At 40.1% G+C, this 19476-nt stretch overlaps 2 protein-coding genes across 3 annotated transcripts in view; one reads left to right on the top strand and one right to left on the bottom strand.

The window, feature by feature from the left end:
• The window catches only part of ZC3H6 (zinc finger CCCH-type containing 6), a 52925-nt gene extending 43620 nt beyond the window's left edge, over window positions 1-9305 (bottom strand). The window contains exon 1 of the mRNA XM_080683671.1: window positions 8924-9305. Within this exon, the coding sequence (XP_080539797.1) occupies window positions 8924-8955 (32 nt within the window). The 5' untranslated portion in view covers window positions 8956-9305. The remainder of the gene's footprint in view (window positions 1-8923) is intronic.
• Window positions 9306-10825: 1520 nt separating this feature from the next.
• The window catches only part of ZC3H8 (zinc finger CCCH-type containing 8), a 33413-nt gene continuing 24762 nt past the window's right edge, over window positions 10826-19476 (top strand). Inside the window, exons 1-2 of one of the 2 annotated variants that reach the window (XM_080683672.1) lie at window positions 10826-11052; window positions 16211-16268. In XM_080683672.1, the coding sequence (XP_080539798.1) occupies window positions 10961-11052; window positions 16211-16268 (150 nt within the window). In that variant the 5' untranslated portion in view covers window positions 10826-10960. The remainder of the gene's footprint in view (window positions 11053-16210; window positions 16269-19476) is intronic. The other variant, XR_013961385.1, reaches the window with a different exon arrangement.

The following is a 19476-nucleotide window of genomic DNA, read 5'->3' as shown; positions in this document are numbered from 1 at the left end:
CAGGGCACAATAAAGTAACAATTTTCAAACAATCAAATAAAAAAGAGAGTAATAATACTGATAGATTATGACTTCAGGAAAAATATTGTATCCTTTTAAAGCTAAAAAAATGATTAAAAATTTAAATGACATATACCAGTGGTCGGCAAACTGCGGCTTGCGAGCCACATGTGGCTCGCGAGCCGCGGTTTGCCTCTCTGTTGACTAATGAGTTTGCCGACCATTGACATATACAAAGCAAAATAATAAATTTTTGTCATAATTCTAACTTTGTTCTATTATTTGGCATAGTAATATTCATGACATTCAACAAAATAACTTCTAAAGAAGGTGTTTAATTTTTAATTACTTAACTCCATAAATCTTTCCAGAAAAAAATCCTATTTGGGAATTCTTATCTTTTATGTGTGAATTACAAACATAATGTTAACATTGTTACCGCAAAATTTCATGAGAAAAAACTCTAAAGTCATGTGAAACATAATCATCTTTCCTCCAGATATTTAAAAATATATAAAAAAGAAAGTATTCGTGAAAAAAAGTTCCCCCAACTATTTTGTATTCCACTAATATTAGTTGAAATGACCCTCTATTCAGGATCTATCATGTGCACTACAGCAATCACAGGAGCAACCTAGCAACAGGCAGTGTTGAAAATTATTGTTATTCTACTGTCATGCCCTATTTTTAAAATTAGACCACAACTTTTAAAACAAATTATAATAATTTGAAGAATATTTAAGATTTATTAACTATTCCAGAAATTTAATATATGATGATGACGCTAGCTTCAGCCCCAGCTTTGGCCAAATACTGGCTTTCACACTTGGACATTAGGCATTTAAAAAATGTATATTTGGTGCAATATATTTATACAGTCAAAAGATGTAGGTATTTCTTACTTAAATTATTCACTTTCATTTTTATTTGCTTACCCAAACTATAATTTTTAAACAGACTCCTATGTTGTTCAACACACAACCTTCTTTATGAGCTAGTGCAGAAGTTATAAAGAACTGAACCCCACACACGTACCAGTGATCTAACAATAAAATATTGTCAGTTCTTCTGATCTCTATGCATTTTCAATGAATTCCCTTAACAGACTGAAACTTGTGTTTTTTATAGCTAAAAATTTGCAGATTTAAGTTAGTTAAATTTATTCCATATTCTCTTAGATTATATGAAAAATTCATATTCTTTATAAATTCAATTTTTAATGTTTTAGATTCAGAAAAATGCTGTCATATAAGATGAATTTATAATGACTAGGATGAAATTACCTGTGATCAAATAACACCTCAATAAAAACCCCAAACCACTTAAGTGTCCAAAACCCAACCCAGCATTTGATAGCAGATTTACTATCATTAGGAGGCAATGGAAACAACAGAGAGGACTGAAACCGAATGCCACACACAGACTGTAATTCTCACTCAGCTATTTAGTCACCTTGGACAAGTTATTTACCCTCTGGGCTGAAACCGGTTTGGCTCAGTGGATAGAGCGTCAGCCTGTGGACTGAAAGGTCCCAGGTCCGATTCCGGTCAAGGGCATGTACCTTGGTTGCGGGCACATCCCCAGTGGGAGGTGTGCAGGAGGCAGCTGATCGATGTTTCTCTCTCATCGATGTTTCTAACTCTCTATCCCTCTTCCTTCCTCTCTGTAAAATATCAATAAAATATTAAAAAAAAAAGTTATTTACCCTCTGAATCTGTTTCCTAAACTATAAAATGAAGATATTAATATTGTCATATGGACCAAATGAATTAAAGTATGTGAATTATAAATGACAATATATGTAAAATACTGAGTATTCTGAATTCTAAACATAGGTTTTTAATTTTTCTATCAATTTTATAATAGATTATTGATTTTCACAATGGTTTTATGTATAATTTAAATGATAATTAACTTAGCTCTCCTTTTAAAAACTCTGTGGAATTTGCTTTCGTCATTTATTTGCCACTCAAGAATGTGGCTATGATTTGTGAAAGTTTAAGTATTAAAACAGTTCATTTAAAGTTTTAAGCCACAAACTTATATTATAAAGAAAAGTAGCATATATAATTTTATAATAGAGAAAGTTGCTCTGTGCAAGAGTGATAGTAATTTATTGAAATTGCTTTTGCTAATGTCATCCAATGACTACTGTCTGGGTTGGTACATGGCATCAGCAGTCAAGTATATCTTCCAGGACACAAACACCTGAAAAAGATTGGAAATAAGAATGCCCTCAGGCCTTGGCCAGTGTGCAGCTCAAGATTGCTGGTTCAATTCCCAGTGAAGAGCACACACCTGGGTTGAGGGCTCCATCCCCAGCAGGGGTGTGCAGGAGGCAGCCAATCAATGCTCTGACATCAATGTTTTTCTCTCTCCCCCTTCCTTCCACTTTCTCTGAAAATCAATAAAAGTATTTTTTAAAATGCCCTCAGAAAGTTCAACTATAAAACCAAAACAAGATGAACCAGAATGGAGATTAAAAAGTCAGAAACACAGGACCAAGTAAAAAGATGACTAAAATTTAAGATATTAACATGCAATGAAAATAAATTTACCTGTCAGAAATGAGGATTAGTTAGTAATGAAAGTGATGAAAAGGAAACATGGAAAGACAAATGTGGCCAGTGCCCAGGGAAGCATTGCCTAGGAGTGAGGATATCCTGTAAGGCATATGGGAGCAAGAATCTACTTGGTAGATGTAAGATGGAAATATCACTTTATCTGAGCCTAATGCCATTTAAAATCATAGTCATTTATAATCAACTGCCTTGTTCTAATCCCATGCTCTTGTTTATTAGGCAACTTTTAATAATTTAGTTTTTCAAATATCCTTCTACATGAAGAGAATATACTCCCTTATACAAGTTTGAGCTCTGGAGTTAGATTGAGTTCCTTCCCACTGATTTACTCTGTGACCTTGGAAAATTTAGCAATCTCTTAGTATCTGTTTCTTCATTTGCAAAGATGGAGACTACTTCCTTGGGTTGTTGTGAAGATTAAATTAAATAATTCATGTAAAGCACTCTCATACACTAAGCACCAAATAAATGTTACCCATTGTTATTATTTTTGAGGATGAATTAACATCCCCAAATCTGATAAGCTATGAGACTGATCAGTTTCTGAATCTGAAAAACTAAAGCAGGACCACTATGTTATACAAATCCAGGGGGCACCTATGAACAAAAGAATATGCTGGAAGCCTTAGAGTGGAGGCTTGACCTGGTAAATTCAAAGTCACCATCTCTGTGACGTTTTCTGGTAGGTAGATTGCCAGTCTGTCCAGGTGAAAACTAACTTCACGGTGTAACAAGTGGTCAGGCAGGTCACCTAATGAGTGAAGCCGACCTTGCGTAGGTGCTAACTTTGCAGATAAAGTATGAGTGATAGTACTGTGGAGGTTGAAGAACACAAATCAAGCCTGATGGCATTCAAACAAATATTTTGAAACACCCTCTCGGATTTTAGGCTTGAAATCCATCTGTTTGCAAATCCTGCAGCACTCTTTCATTCAAGTTTTTAAATGTCCTAATTTAGTATACTCTTACTTTCCTTTACCTACTTTATCACCTAACACATTTGTTTTTCATGTTTATTGTCTCCAAAGAAAATGTAAGATCCATTAGGTAAAGGATTATTTTCTTTACTGCTATCTTCCCTGAGCATAGAACAATACTAAATATTAAGTGCTTAACATTAATGAAAGTGATTGAAAGCTCCCTAATTTGTCTTCTAATCTCTTTCAGTAGTCTACTGTCTCCTAGCCTCCAAGATATCATACCCAAAAATGTATCTGATCGCTCTCCTGCTGAAAAAACTTTGACAAGATCTTTATTCATTTAAGTCTTTTTCCTCATTATCCAAAATATGTTGTACACACTCCACATACTAACACTCTTCCTACCCAGTGAATCTACCATTTCATTTCTTCATACTTTTCATATATTTCTGCCTCTGCTTGGCCAAAACTCTTACTCACCCTCCAGACCTGACTATCCCGTGATGCCTCCCAGATGCTCCCATCTGTGCCACCACTGCATTCAGTTCATACCTCCAATATACATGGTGCTATCACTATGTATTAACCAATCTGTTTCTCCTACTGGATCCTAAGATCCTGGAGAGCAAGTTCAGTGATGTTGTATTCAGACTGTTTTCCCAATACTTATCACTATATTTGGCACAGAAATGTCCGATAAATAAAAATTTAGGTCAGCTGCCGTGGCTCAGTGGTTAAGCTTCAACCTATGAGCCAGGAGGTCATGGTTATATTCCCAGTCACGGTTCAATTCCTGGTCAGGGCACAGGCCTGGGCTGCAGGCTGGATCCCCTGTAGGATGCATGCAGGAGGCAGCTGATCAATGATTCTCTCTCATTATTGTTTCTATCTCTTTCTCCTTTCCCTTCCTCTATGAAATCAATAAAAATATATTTAAAAATAAAATATTTAATGAACGAAATTTAAAAGTGAATGAAATAACTTGTGTATAAGGGGCTAGGAAAAGAAAAATGTCTTCGTAACAGTCAAGTGCTTTCCTACATCAAACCTGTACATGATGTCTGAGGTTTTTAGGCTAAAGAAAAACTCACTCTGATAGTTTTAGTAATAGCTGAATTAGCAGATTCAGGAATAAAAAATGATAGTTTCAGTTTTTCAAGATGAAGCATTCTGGAGATTGGGTGCAGAACAATATGAATGTACTTAATACCACTGAATTGTACACTTAAGAATACAATTAATTGACTAATAGCCTAAGGAGGGCAGATGTTTACTTCAGTAAACATACTAATTTATAAACCAGATATTGTACGGAGCACTGAGTGAATGCTGATGTAAGAAGTTGCATCTGTAATTTAATTAAAATTAGTGACTTATTAAAACTAGATGATTTCAGAAATAAGAAAAATCATGGAAAAGAAAAAAGCATTAAACAAGTTAGAGGAAAAAACTAAGCTCAGAACCCAGGTTTTATTAAGAATGAAAGGGCTCTCTTAAAATACTAGTGCGCGTGCACAAACACACACACACACACACACACACACACACACACACACACACACACACACACACACACAATACTAGCACATTACAATCCCAAACAATTCAAGAAGTGAAGGCTAGCGCGTACTGCATTAATACTTCAGGTAGGAGTTTGCATTCCTGGTTATCTAGGCTCTACCTGTGAGATATCAAATAAATATGACACACTGTAATGCTATACTACCTACTGGGATTAACGTGAGAATCAAATGAAAGCCCTATTACAAAGGGAACGTGTAATCATCTTCTCCAACCTCACTTCTCCAGATTCTCCAAGTCTCCCAGCAAGGTTCCCATCATCCTGTGGGGGTGAGGGAGAGATACAAACTCCTACCATTCTGACTAGGTGGAGTTCTGTTGTTCTTGTTTTACATGAGGAAGAAAAGTAGGAGGCGGGAGAAGAGGGAAAGAAGGTAGGAAAGTTGTTTATAACGAGCAAATAACCTCTTCCCAGAAGAAAGGATTAACCATACCTTCTTATCAATGAAAGACAGAATCTTAAGCTTTATATAAACTGCTCACGTTAAACTTTTTCCCCAATGATGGCCCTGTAAAACTTTTGACCTTTAGCATATTTCAGAAAATTGTACAATAGTTACTTGGATGTATATTAACCTTTCCTATTCTACTGCGGATATGTCTAAAGTAAGGACTCTGTATTTAACCTTTAGGAGTTGTTTGTGGATTGTCTTAATTGAGACAATAGTCAGCTACAATATAAAGCTAGGTGGCTGGAGTTGTGCCTAAGAGAACTGGATGAAAGGAAGAAATGAATGAAAAAAGAAACAAGAATTTCATCTCCCTTTGACTTCTCCCAACCTCTATTATTTATTTCTAAAGACCTAGGCAGAAGCCCTCTACTTACTAATTAATATTCTATATGTCTACATGTTTATAAGTATTTTAATATTGTTAACACTTTATAAAAATAGTGTTTTCACCCCAGGCATGAAAATACAGAGTGGGGCAAAAGTAGGTTTACAGTGGTGAGTATGCAAAACACAGTTCATTCTTGTATTATTATTTGTTATAAAATTTTCCATGTGAACTCTAAACCTACTTTCGTCCCATCCTATATTTAGAGGAAAGTACACCAAATGGGTATTTTTTCAAAAAAAAGTTAACTCATTTGGCAAACAAATCTTGTGCAAAATATTCACTAAATAAACATGTACAAGAAAACATTTAAAGAGAAAAAAAATGTGCATTATGTGAATTTCCATTTAGAATCTCATTTGCATATATAGTATAATAGTAATATTTTAACTTGTATAATCAAAGTAGTTGTGAATAAAAATCATAGATTTTCCTGCACTCACAATATACCTTCATTTTCAGGAATGTCAGAAATAGAATGTCCTTGAGACAATGCATAGCCACAAATACCAGAATTCATATATCCTCACCATCTAATTAACAGAAACTTTTATTACAGTGTAACTGTAACATAGAAGCAAGGAATATTTGGGGATTCCACATATTAGTCCATTTTTCCCCCAATTTCTTAAGAATCACTTCAGGGGAGCCTATTAAAAATACAGATTACCACAATTCTCCTCAGAAATTCTGATTCAATTGCTCTGAGCAGGACAAAAATTTTTATTCCTCAAAGTGACTGCATGATTAGCTAAGTTTGGAAAACACTGATCTAGTATAGTAGTTCTCAAATTACCAGGTATTAGCATAATTTGAGCTTTTAAAAACTTAAACACAGGCTGAGGTTTAGACATCGCAATGACATCAACACCTTTGAAAAAGCTCTCCATAGATGATTGAGAACCAGATCTTGGAGAACTTGAAACATTCTTGCAGAACCCTCTTATCAATTAAGAAACCAGACTTGCTCAAGTTCACAAAGCTAAGTGTTATCAAAGCTGGAGCTAGAACCATTTCTTCTGACTCCTAGTTCACTTTTTTTTTTTTATGTAGATTTTTTTTTTCATGTAGGTTGACCAAAAAAAAAAAAAAAGTGTGGAAAACACATCTTTTTGCCTCAGAATAATGCTGTCACTTAAGCTAACCTTGTTTCAGAAATTACTAGAAAATATTTTCTTAGTCCTAATAGAAAATAAGCTTACTACTTAATCTTTGGTTCCTATTAAGCTGTTAATAAATCTTACAAAGAATTCTTTAAAAAATTTTTTTAACTTGATTCAGTGTTTTAAATTTTCATTATTTTTAAAGTTCCTTACTGGCAAAATTATTTTGACACCTGAATTTGGTGACATGGTTTCTTCAATACATAGAATACATAATTCTATATATTGTGAACAAAGAACAGATTTTCTTCTTCCACACACACACAAAAATTATTTTAGGCTCCTAGGCAAAACCTCATCTTTGGTTTGTCTACAGATATTGAGTGGGAAACTTCTCAACCCATGCCTAGAATTTTCTTATTTTAGTAAGACAATGTAAAAATAAATCATGAAAAATGTCAAGTGCAAGTTTACATACGCATAATTTTTAAGTTTTTTTTTTTACTTTATAAAAATTACTGTATGTTTAATGCTTTCTGGCAATCTACTTTTATCATTACAGTACCAAAGTTATCGAAATATCATTTTTATCCCTCTCAAAAATTGCCAGATATTTAGATATTTTAAATTTTCAAATTTCTGTGATGTTTGTGATTTCTGCTTCTGTATTGTGTGTGTTGAAGTGTTTGGAATGCTGCCGAAAGCAGACCACATTAGTCCATCGGTAGAACTTCAGCAATTTGTATGTACAATGTGTACTTTTGATTATTTCTATTCCCAAAGAATTGCCAGATTCTAGATTTTTAAATATACTACATATAAGAATCAGATGCAATGGGTTCTAGTAATTTTAGAGAAGGAAAGCTCTTCCTTTTTCCTAATCATAAGATGTCAAAGTACAGGCACGTGCTGCTTAACAAAGGGAATGCATTCTGAGAAATGGCTCGGTGAGATAGCATTGTGCCAACATCAGAGTGCACTCACGCAGACCTAGACGGTGCAGCCTACTGCTGTAATTACAGGTGCCAGACTTGACGGGACTGGCAGCGCAGCGGGTCTGTGGACACCAGCATCACCACAAACACGTGAATACCTTGTGCTAAGATGTTAGAACAGAACAGCTACGCGGCACCGGGCGATAGGAATCTTTCAGCTCCATTACTGTGTAATCCTAGAGGACCTCTGTGGTATATTTGGTCCATTGTCGACCCAAATGTCATTTCACCGCTTAGACTCTAAGTTAGAAACCTAATCAAAAGTTCAGTATGCTCTTTACCCTATTTAAAATCTGTAAATAACACAAACCTTTAAGTGGAACTAAGAGTATGCCTCTAACGGTAAAGCAAAACTAAAAAATCAACATCTCAGTTAAATGTTCAGGTGACATATTTAGAAGATTGGGCTAGATGGGATAATCCATGGAGTTTCCACTAAGTGCTACACCAAGGTTGGCAAAGCCTAAGTATTTGTGTTAAGATTTTAAACTTGAAACTTGCCATTTCAGATACATGGCCGGTTGGTTTGCTTAAATATTTCCTAAAAGAAAAAACAAACAAAACAAAACAAAACAAAAAAACCCAAACATGTTTATTTTTCGGAGTGTGCTAGGGTACCGCTCAAACACCAGTTATTACCAATTCGTGGCCGGTCCTGTCTGGCCAGGCCCGCAGCGCCAGCCGTGGGCGGGGGTCGCGCGTGCGGCGGGCGGGGCGGGAGGCCGGAAGGACCCGCTCGGCGGGCTAGGACGGGACCGGACGGGAGGGGCCGGCCTCCCCGCGGCCGCCAGCCGGCCTCCCCGGGCGCCGTCCAGCACGGCGGCCCGGTGATGCCTCGGTCATGCAGGGCCCGCCCGCCCCCGCCCAGCCCTCTCCTCCGACACACAGACAGACAAGGTTCCGACCTGCCGCGCCCTGCGTGTTCACAGTCTGTCATGTTTGGTCAGGAGCGGGGCGGGGCTGCGGGCCGGTCTGCGGGGCGCGGGACCCCGGCCGCCCGCCGTAACGAGGCGGTAAAAACTCACGGTTACTAGTGAGCGACACAGACACAGACTTTCCAGTCTGTTAACAACCACGCCAGAGAGATGGGCTCTCTGCAAACACGGGCGCGGCCGCGGCCGGCGCCGCCACGCTAGTCTCTACTCGCCGCCGGCGGCCGAGGCTCGGGAGCGGGCGGGCGAGCGCGCCGCGACGCAGGGGTTTGGACAGTGGCCGTGGCGGTGACTGCTCCTCACCGACATGGCGGCCCCGGGGCGGCGTTCGACAAGATGGCGTCGCTCACCAGCCGGGGACTCCAGGCGCAATATCCCTCCGCGCGCCCGCCTCGCCCCGCCCCGCCCATTGCGCGTCGGCCATTGCAGGATGCGGCCGTCAGTCACCTGCAGGGGCGGGTCTCCAGCACTTGCCTAGCGGCAGAGGCGGCTCTGGGCCCGGAGGCGGCCTCCGCTCGAGTTTCCCGGGCGGCTCTGGTCTCAGTGCCACCGCAGGACGTCGCCAACCGGGGTTGGGGAGGCCCCTAACTAGTGGCTTCTGAAGCAGTCCTTCGGTGTGGGGTGTGTTTTTTAAATATATATTGGGAGTTATTCTTAATATATTTTAAGTGATGGAGAAATGTACTTTCTCCTTCATGGTTGTAGCGAGCTCTCTTTTTATAATGTTTAGTACTCAGAATCACGTTTTGAGGAAAATAGCGTGGCTTACTTCTAGAGGAAACGCCCTTGCTTTTTATTAAAATGATGGACTTAGGACTTGACTCTCCCAAATATCTGACTTCCTTTGCCATTGCTTAGTGCTTACAAAAAAGGTCCACAAGTAGGCCAGGCAAGCTCTGGGGACCACATGCATCCTGGCAGGCTGGGTGACCAAGAGTAACAACCCAGGATGGTCTGATCACAAATTGCTAACTGGGCAGGTCATGGCAAGTGTCACGTTCCAGGCCTGTTAGCTTCCTTAGCAACTCACTCTTTGCCTTGAATATGAGCCCAGCCTATTCTCATGCATCTAGGTCCTAGATTCTAGAAGGATAAGCCATCTTTGAAACGTCGGGGTAATTTTCTTTTCCAACACCTCAACTGGGAGACTATGAAACTCCTTATTGTTATCTTGTTGCCCACTTTTTTAGTGTAAATGTTAATTATCCCATACCTACCAACCTAAAAGAAGTATGTAACTCCATTTTGTCTTTTTTCCAATTATTTCAATGCTTTGCTTTCCCTCACCTCCCTAATCTACCACCAATGAATTTCAGGCACCTTTCTTGTAATTGCTCCTTTGGTTCTACTGCATAAAAGGGACTGGAAAACTGCCTTTTCCCAGAGTCCATTTATACTCCTAGCTTTATCTTTTCCTGTGGACATTACATCAACACCGAGCTCAAATATGCTTTCAAGAAGCCTTTCCAACCATTTTTCTGAATCCTCTTAATTCTTGGTACTTTTAAATGAACTGTCTGCCTAAAAGTTGTGTTAATCCCATTGGATGACAACACTACAAGTCACATGAACTGTCCACACCTGTTTCCTCATATAGAAAATGTGGAATAGCACCTGTAATACGTAAGTGTCCTGGGTTCCAGTGAGCATTAAGTGGGCTAAATGTGAAACATGCCTGATATTAAGCGAGCGCTTAAATCAATGTTTCTTTTTAGAAACAAAGGGTTTTCGATCCATAGAAGAACCCTAAGGACCGAGCCTAAAAACTATAGCAAATATTTGAGATAACGGGTCGCCAAGTGCAACAAGAAGCCTAGATTTAGGGCGGTGCCTGCGCGGAGCTAGTTGATCAGAGCGCGCGTGCGCACTGGGACAAGGAGCGCGTGCGCAGAGGGGGCGGGCGGCGCATGCGTGGGCCGCCTGCGGGGCCCTGGGAGCCCCTCCTTCCTCTCCTCTCTCCGCTCCCGCTGGTGGTTGTCACTAGGTAGCTGCGGGACTCTGGACGGGAGGATGGATTTTGAGAATCTTTTCTCCAAACCCCCCAACCCGGCCCTGGGCAGGAAACCGGTCACGGACTCCGAGGCCAACGACTCTGACGACAGGTGACGCCCGTGTTTTGCTTCCCTGAGCGCCGGGGTCCCAGCGGGTCCGCCCCCTCGCGCGTCCTGGACGCCAAGTCGCGGGGGGCGTGAAGCGCGCGGGAAGCTCGGATATGGAGCGATGGTGCGGGGCAGGCGCGCTGGTGCGGGAGCCGGAGGTGCGGGGCCCCAGCGGGGCGAGGGTGCGCCGGGAAGCTCCCCTTTCTCCCGGCGGACTAGAGCACGTGTGAGATCCTAGAAGACAGAGGTCATCTGTCATTTCTCAACGACACGTGCTAGGCACTTATTTTGTATAAAATATGAAACCGTCAGTTCGCCAAGCGGTGAAGTATGAGTGAATAGTCTGCTCTTATTCCACTGATCAGCATCGAAAGACCCTAAAAACTATCATAAAGCAGCAAAGACCTTTTGGTTATATTTCCTTTATGTTGAAAGGGGAAATGAGGCCGCTGGCCAAATGGCTCTAACTCATCTCATTCGTGGAGACGTGTATAGTGTAGTTTCTTTACACCCAGTTTTTCATTCACTCTTTTCCTTGTGACTGAAATGCTAAAAACCCATCTTTTCTTCTAAACCTGCATTTTTTGCCCCCGTTTCCCTAGGCCAAAACCATAACACAGCCTTTATTCCTTTCTTTCTCTTATCATCTGTAAGTCGTATTATGGTTGACTTTACCTCCAGATCACTAAAATCTTTTCACTTCTCTCTGTCTCACATACCTTAATTGGAACGATTGCTTTAATTCAGGCTACTATCAAGAGCTTTACTATGGTGCTTTACATAAAATGGCATTTAATCTTCACAGCCTTTAAGATGTCCTTATTTTTGTAGATGAGAAAGTTGAGGCACAGAGATGATAAATAACTTGCCAAGATTACACAGTGTACTAGTAAGTGGCAAAACCAGGATTAAATTACTTAGATAAGTCTTCCTCTAGGACCCAGGATTTCATCCCCATGTTTCTAAGGCACACTTGGGTAAAATAAGACCTATAAATATTGAAACGAGAAAAAGGTACTAATTACTTGCAGATGATAGGATCATCTACAAAGAAAAAGGAGAGGAATCAATCAATAAACTTAAAATACATAAGAGAAATCAGCAAGATAAATAATCACAAAAAAGACAGTGGCAACGTGTAAAAAACCAATAGCAGCCATCAGTTTGAAAATTTTACTGAACTTTTATGTCATCCTTTTATGACACATGGATTTTTGCCAAAATGTCAGGTGCAGATGGTATTGCAATATGGTTATGGTGAGTGTCTGTGAACTATTATTCATACCCTTTGCCCATCCTTCTCTTTAAAATTTTAGGATCTCTAGTGACAATTATTTTACCCCAATTTGTTATTTGTATTTTGACTTTGCCTATGGCGTTATTTTCTATGCATAAAGGTTTTTGTCAGTTTTAAAAGCAGTCAAAGGAATCAATCTTTTATGGTTTCTGGAGGTTTTTTCTTTGTTTTTTTTTTTTTTACTAGTAACTTTATTATGGAACTAGAGGCCCGGTGCACAAAATTCAGCCTGGAGCCCTAGCGCTGCTGTGGAGGCAGGAGAGGCCCTTAGCCTGGCTTCTGGCTGAGCAGTGCTTCCCCTGTGGGAGCACACTGACCACCAGGGGCAGCTCCTGCATTGAGTGTCAGCCCCCTGGTGGTCAATGTGCATCATAGCAACCAGTCGTTCTGCCGTAAGGCCAAAACTGGCTCTCTGACATCCCCTGAGGGGTCCCAGATTGGGAGAGGGTGCAGGCCAGGCCAAGGGACCCCACTGGTGCACAATTGGGCTGGGGAGGGATGCAGGAGGTTGGCCAGCCAGGGAGGGACTGCAGGAGAGCTCCAGGGTGTGTCCAGCCTGTCTTGCTCAGTCCTAATGAGCCGGACCCCAGCAGCAAGCTAACCTACTGGTCGGAGCATCTGCCCCCTGGTGGTCAATGTATGCCATAGCAAGCAGTTGAGCGGCCTTAGCATATCATTAGCATATTACGCTTTGATTGGTTGAACAGCCAGCTGGACGACCGGACACTTAGCATAGTAGGCTTTTATTATATAGGATTACTCATTTATTGAACACCAGCTATGTACAAGACATTATTCTAGGCCCTGGGGACATAGTAATAAATAAAATATATTTTTTAAAAGTCTTGTACTCATGAGATTTATATTCTTGGGGCACAGGCAATATGTAAATATACAGTCCTCAAGTAATGTCATTTCATTCTACGTTGTTTCATTCTAAGGTCGATGAGATGCCATAGAAACCTAACTCCTGTGTGTATTAGTTAGCCTATGGTAAAATTGATTTCATTATATGCTTCATTGCAGTTCCAAGAGCCTATGGATGATATACTGGATGGTATTGTAGGTGGTGATAAATGACATAGAGAAAAATGAAAGAGGGTTAGTTGGATAAGAAGGGAGGATGTATGATGGAAAGGATGTAGATATTTTAAAGAAGGTGATTAAGGGAAGCCTTATATATTAACATTAGTGAGTAATATTTAAGTAGGGACCTGAAGGAGGTGAGGGAGGTTGATATCTAGCTGGAGAATGTTCCATATAAAGGTCCTGATGTGTAGGAGCTTGGTGTGATTGGGTTGTGGAAACAAAGTGGCCAAAATGACAATTGGAGTGGAGTAAGAGTAGTCAGACTTGAGTGGTATTGGGTAGGGTGGGGGAGGCAGATCATGTAGGGACTTGTAGGTGCCATAATAAGGACTTTGGCTTCTACCCTAAATAAGATAAGAGGCCATTGGAGGGTTTTCAGCAGAGAGTGACAGTTTAGTAGGGTCTTTCTGCTTGTGTTGAGAGTAGAATGTAGGGGGGCAAGAGTATTAGTGGTAAGAAGTGGTCAAATATAGATAAAATGTTGAAGATAAACTGGATGTCTTCATGGTTTGGATGAGGGGCATGAGAGGAGTCAAGGACAACATCAAGGTTTTTGGGCGGTATTAAAAGGTTGGAGTTGCAGTTTAAGAGAGCAGTAGTTCAGTTTTGGATATATTAAGGTTAGTCTAGTAGACACCAAGTAGATATGGTGAATAGGGAGTTGACTCTGCCTGCCAGTGTTCCAATCTCAGCTCCACCATTTACTAGGTTTGTGGCAAGTTGCATAAGCTTTCTGTAATTCAGTTCTCTCATCTGTAAAACGCCCTTTTAAGCAGTAGTATGTATGTTACAGGGTTGTTGCAATAATGTGTATGGGACAGTGTCCGGGCACAGAGTAATCGTAATGCAAGTGTTCGCTGCTGCTGTAGTTGCTATTGTCATCATTATTCTGCCCAAGGATAGATTACTTCCTGCTCCCCGTGATTCATTACTAAAAACTAGAGCAATAAAGATCCACAGGATTTGTTTTATTGGCTCTTTCTTCTGTAAAAGGCTCAAAACATGGTAGCTTATCTGATGGGTGTAACTCTGAAGCTCTGAATGGAGATAGACCAGTGGTAAACTGTTGGATGGGGTATAGCTGTGAAGCCTGAATTCCTGTAACTTGGAAAGAAGCACAAAGCCACTATTCACATTCTTGTAACATGTTGCTTTGAGTATGTACAGATTGCCTAGTCCAGTGGTCAGCAAACTCATTAGTCAACAGAGCGGCAAACTGCGGCTCGCCAGCCGCATGTGGCTCACAAGCCATGGTTTGCCGACCACTGGCCTAGTCCTTGCCTTTATCTGGCATGCAACACATATTTGAAGCTTTATTCAGTAGTCACTACTTTCTGAGACAAAATTGTGTTTAATGCCCCGTGTCTATACCATTAACCATTATTTAGGTTTATTTATGAACTAGAGGCCTGGTACACGAAATTCGTGCACAGGGGGAGGGGAGTCTCTTCAGCCCAGCCTGCACCCTCTCCAATCTGGGACCCCTTGGGGGATGTCCGACTGCTGGTTTAGGCCCAATCCCGGGGATCAGGCCTAAACGAGCAGTCGGACATCCCTCTCACATTCCTGGACCGCTGGCTCCTAATCGCTCACCTGCCTACCTGCCTGGTCGCCCCTAACTGCCCCCCCACCCCGCCAACCTGGTCGCCCCTAACTGCCCCCCCCCCCGCCAGCCTGGTTGCCCTTCACTGCCCCCCCCCCCCTGCCAGCCTGGTTGCCCCCAACTGCCCCCCCTGCCGGCCTGGTCGCCCCTCATGCCCCCCCCCCCGCCCCCGCCAGCCTGGTCGCCCCACGCAGCCTGCTGCTCAGTCATTTGGTCATCCCTCACTAACCCCCCGGCCGGCCTGGTCGCCCCACGCAGCCTGCTTGTTCATTCTTTTGGTTGTCCCTCACTAACGCCCCTGCCAGCCTGGTTGTAGGCAGCAATCTTGTGACGGTGTGAGGGTTAATTTGCATATTACCTCTTTATTATATAGGATTTTACTGGCTTCTCTTCACCAGTTTTTTGTATTTCCTGTCTTTATCTTTCTTGGGTTCATTTTTAGTTTTGCTGAAATACCCTCAAATAACTTTACTTGGTGATGTGCATGCATGCCAACTTCTCAGTCCTTGTGAGTGTGAAAACAACTTCTCTTTTTCACCTTCCACTTGAATACAAGTTTGGGCTCTCCTGACCTGGGAAGGCACTCTGAATTCTACCTGAAATACTCTTCTCCCTTGCATTCATTCCTCTTTGTTTGCTAACTCTTTCATGTCTTTTAGGTTCAGAAAGCCTCTGGCACCTAAATCTAGATTGTGTTCTTCATATATATACCTGTACTTACCACACCATATTGAAATTGCTTTTCTTCTCTCTCCCAAACAGATAGAAAGTTCTCAGAAGGCAGGGACAAGGTCTATTTTATTCATTGTTGTATCCTAGGATTTAAGGCCCGGAGCCTATATGCTGAGTATGGTAGAAACTCAGCATTTGTTGAATGAATTGAATGAGAATGAATGGATAAATTAAAAACCTGCTAATACTTGAGCTAATGTTCAAGGTTATGTAATCTAAAGTTCCAGCTTTATTTTTTACTCATAAACATGTTATTTACTACTCATAATAATTTTGTACATAATTCTCTGGAAAGAAGGGTATGTGGAGTAGAATTTGAATTTGGAATTTCTCTGAGGGCAAGTTGAAGATAAGCCAAAGCCGTGGATTTTAGTGCTGTGGGATGAACCCTTTCCAGGTTGAAAAAAATTCTCTTGTGTTATTTCATATTTTTGCTACAGAATCGATGATGAAATAGATGATACAGAAGTTGAAGAAACACAAGAAGAGAAAATAAAGGTAAAAGTGGAATGTGAGCATATTCCCAAAAAAGTAAGATTAAGTTGGCATATTGAAAAAACAGCACAGTAAACCTTCGATTTTGCGGACCTTGATTTAACCGTCTTTGAATTTAATGGACAAAATTTCTGGTCCGTATGTCATGTGAAAATTAATATCCTGTTAATTTTTAAATGTTTTAACCAAGATTTGCTTATAATTAAATCAACTGGTTATTGTTTTTATTAATTCACTGTTATTTTAAACAAGTTTTAGCAAATAGGCTATATGTTGGAAAACACACTGTAGTAATTTCGCCAACATAAATAAATATTACATATCTACAACTATAGTTTACATATTTAAATCCAAGAGTCACTGTTTAATGTTTGGCCAATGATTAGAATGTGATCACACCTTATGCACACATAATTGGTTCTGTTTTTGAGTGGTGTCACTTTCTGCAATAGTGTTAACTCATGCTGTGGGATGTTCCCATGTGCACTAAGCCACGCCCAGCCATGTGCATTTGTTTGCTCATGGTAACTGGTGAATGCACACATTTAATAAATTTAAAATTACAGTAATACTTTTCTGTGAAATTAAACTTTTCATACTTAATTTTAATTGCACAATGTGCATAAATAAAAACAGGTAAATTAATTTGTCAATTATTTAATATACAAATTCGTAAAACATACTTTATTATATAACGGACTTTCAGCTTTAACAGACACCCCCTCACCTGAATTAGTCTGCTATATTGAGGTTTTACTGTAATGGATATGAGAAATTTTTTAGGGATCCTGTTTGTTTCATTTTAGTTAGCATTTGAGACACAGTTACTTATATCAAACCCAGTTACACTTTTTAAAAAATTTATCCTTAAGGGCTTTGTCATTTAACATGAACTATTTTTAGTGCATTGCATTTATTTTTGTTTTCCCTATTTCTGAAATCGGTTGTAAAGTGTTTCAAAGTTTTCTTCTTAAATTAGATCTAAATTTTAAGGATATTGAATTGCTAATGTAACTAACCTTAGTGATTTAAAGCTTAAAGCTTGTATTCATTTGCTAGGACTGCCATAACAAAGTACCTGGCTGGTGTTCTCAGTGGTTAGAGTGTCATCCTGTGCATCGAAGGGTCACGAGTTTGAATCCCAGACAGTGCACATACTCAGGTTGCAGGTTCAATCCCTGGTCTGGGCCTGTATGTGAGGCAAACTATCGATGTTTCTCTCTCTCCCTCTCTCTCTAGAATAAATGAAAAACATATTCTCAGGTGGGAATTTTAAAAAAGTACCACAAACTGGGTAACTTAAAAAGTGGAAATTTGTTGACTCATGCTTCTGGAGGCTAAAAGTCTGAGATCAAGGTGTCGGCTGTGAAAGGGAATCTGTTCCAGGCCTTTCCCATAACTTCTGGTGGTTTACTGGCATCTTTGGTGTTCCTTGGCTTGGCTTCCAGAGCATCACCTTAATCTTTACCTACTTGTTTGAATGGTGTTCTTGTGTGCATGTCTGTGTCTAAATTTCCCCTTTTCTTAAGGACACTGGTCTTAAAGGATTAGAGCCCACCCTAATATCTCATTTTAATTATACATACAATGCCCTTTTTCCAAAAAAAGTCACATTCTAAGGTACTGAGGGTTAGGAGTTCAACATAAGAATTTGGGAGGACACAGCCAATAACAAAGCCAATATCTGCTCTTCTTTTGCCTCTTTTTTTCTTTTGACCTTCTTTTTTTAATTATTAATTTTAGCACATTACGAAAGAACGGGTTTTAATTGGCCACGAGACTCACAGACACAAATAGACTATACTGCGATACTCTTATACTTAGGTTTGTACAAGGATATAAGACAAAATGTATAGCAGGTACAGCATCTTCAGCTCCTCAGGAAGACTCTCAGCTACCCAAGTATATGACTTCTTTTGCCCTGCTATAGACCAGGGCCAAGATTGACAGAAAGAAATTATAGCTTGGATTTCCTACAATTTTTTTTTCTATTATTTTAGTCATTTGGGCCCACTACTTCATGCCCATTTAAAGTCCTCTAATCCAAGTATAACACTATACAGGAGATAGGCAGGTACAACATTCTAGGATTATTTTAAGTGGTTTCCAAGAAACAGTACTGTGAGAAGATGGACACCTATATTATTCCTAAGGAGGCTTGCTTTAGCCCAGGCTCTTTACTCACAAGTGTGTAGAATGTGAATGTATCACAGCTGATTAAAAAGAGAGCACCCAAGACAGCACATTGGAAGTAAAGAAAGATCATTACCATCAGAGCCTCTGGTGCCTCCCTTCTCAGCCATCCTCCTTGTTTCTTCCTAGAGATACAGTCTTAAATTACGTACTACTTCCTTGCTCTTCTTTACAGTTTTACTAATGCTGTTATCCATAAGAATACAGTTTGTTCTTGCCCATTTTTGTACTTTATAGAAATAAGATAGCGCCATGGATGTTCTTTTTCTCAACATTGTAAGATTCATAGATGTTATGGTGTATACTTGCTTGTTTTCTTAGCTGCATAGTGTTCCATTATTTGAACATACTAGATCTGTTGTTGGTAGACTTTTGGTCTGATTCTCATTTTTGCAGATTATGGGCAATGCTGCTACTACATTTTCACTTGTATCCCGCTGCACGGGTACAGTGGTTCCCTTTACCTACAATTTTGCTTTCCTTGGTTTCAGTTACCCATGGTCAGCCATGGTCCAAAAATATTAAATGGAAAATTCCAGAAAGAAACAATTCTTAAGTTTTAAATTGCACACTGTTCTGAGCAGTATGAAGAAATCTCAGGCCATCCCACTCCATTCGGCCCAGGATGTGAAGCGTCTCTTTGTCCAGCCTATCTGCACTGTGTGTAGACATTTCCTGCCTGTTGATTACTTGGTAGCCATTTCGGTTATCAGATCGATTGTTATGGTAACACAGTGCTTGTGTTCAAGTGATCTTTATTTTACTTAATAATGGCCCCAAGGTGCAAGAGTAGTGATGCTGGCAATTCGGATGTGCCAAAGAAAAGCCGGGAGGTGCTTCCTTTTAGTGAAAAGGTGTGAGTACAGTACAATAAGATATTTAGAGAGAAAGACCACATTCATAAAATGTTTATTATAACAAGTATGTTGGTACAGTTATTTATTTTATTAGTTATTGTTGTTCATCTTTTACTGTACCTAATTTATAAATTAAACTTTAGCACCAGATAGACAGGTAC

This window comes from Plecotus auritus (genome assembly GCF_963455305.1).
Source record: "Plecotus auritus genome assembly, chromosome: 8".
Classification (NCBI taxonomy): Eukaryota; Metazoa; Chordata; class Mammalia; order Chiroptera; family Vespertilionidae; genus Plecotus; species Plecotus auritus.
Note: the sequence above shows the minus strand (reverse complement) of the source record. Positions and strands in the feature narration are given on the sequence as shown.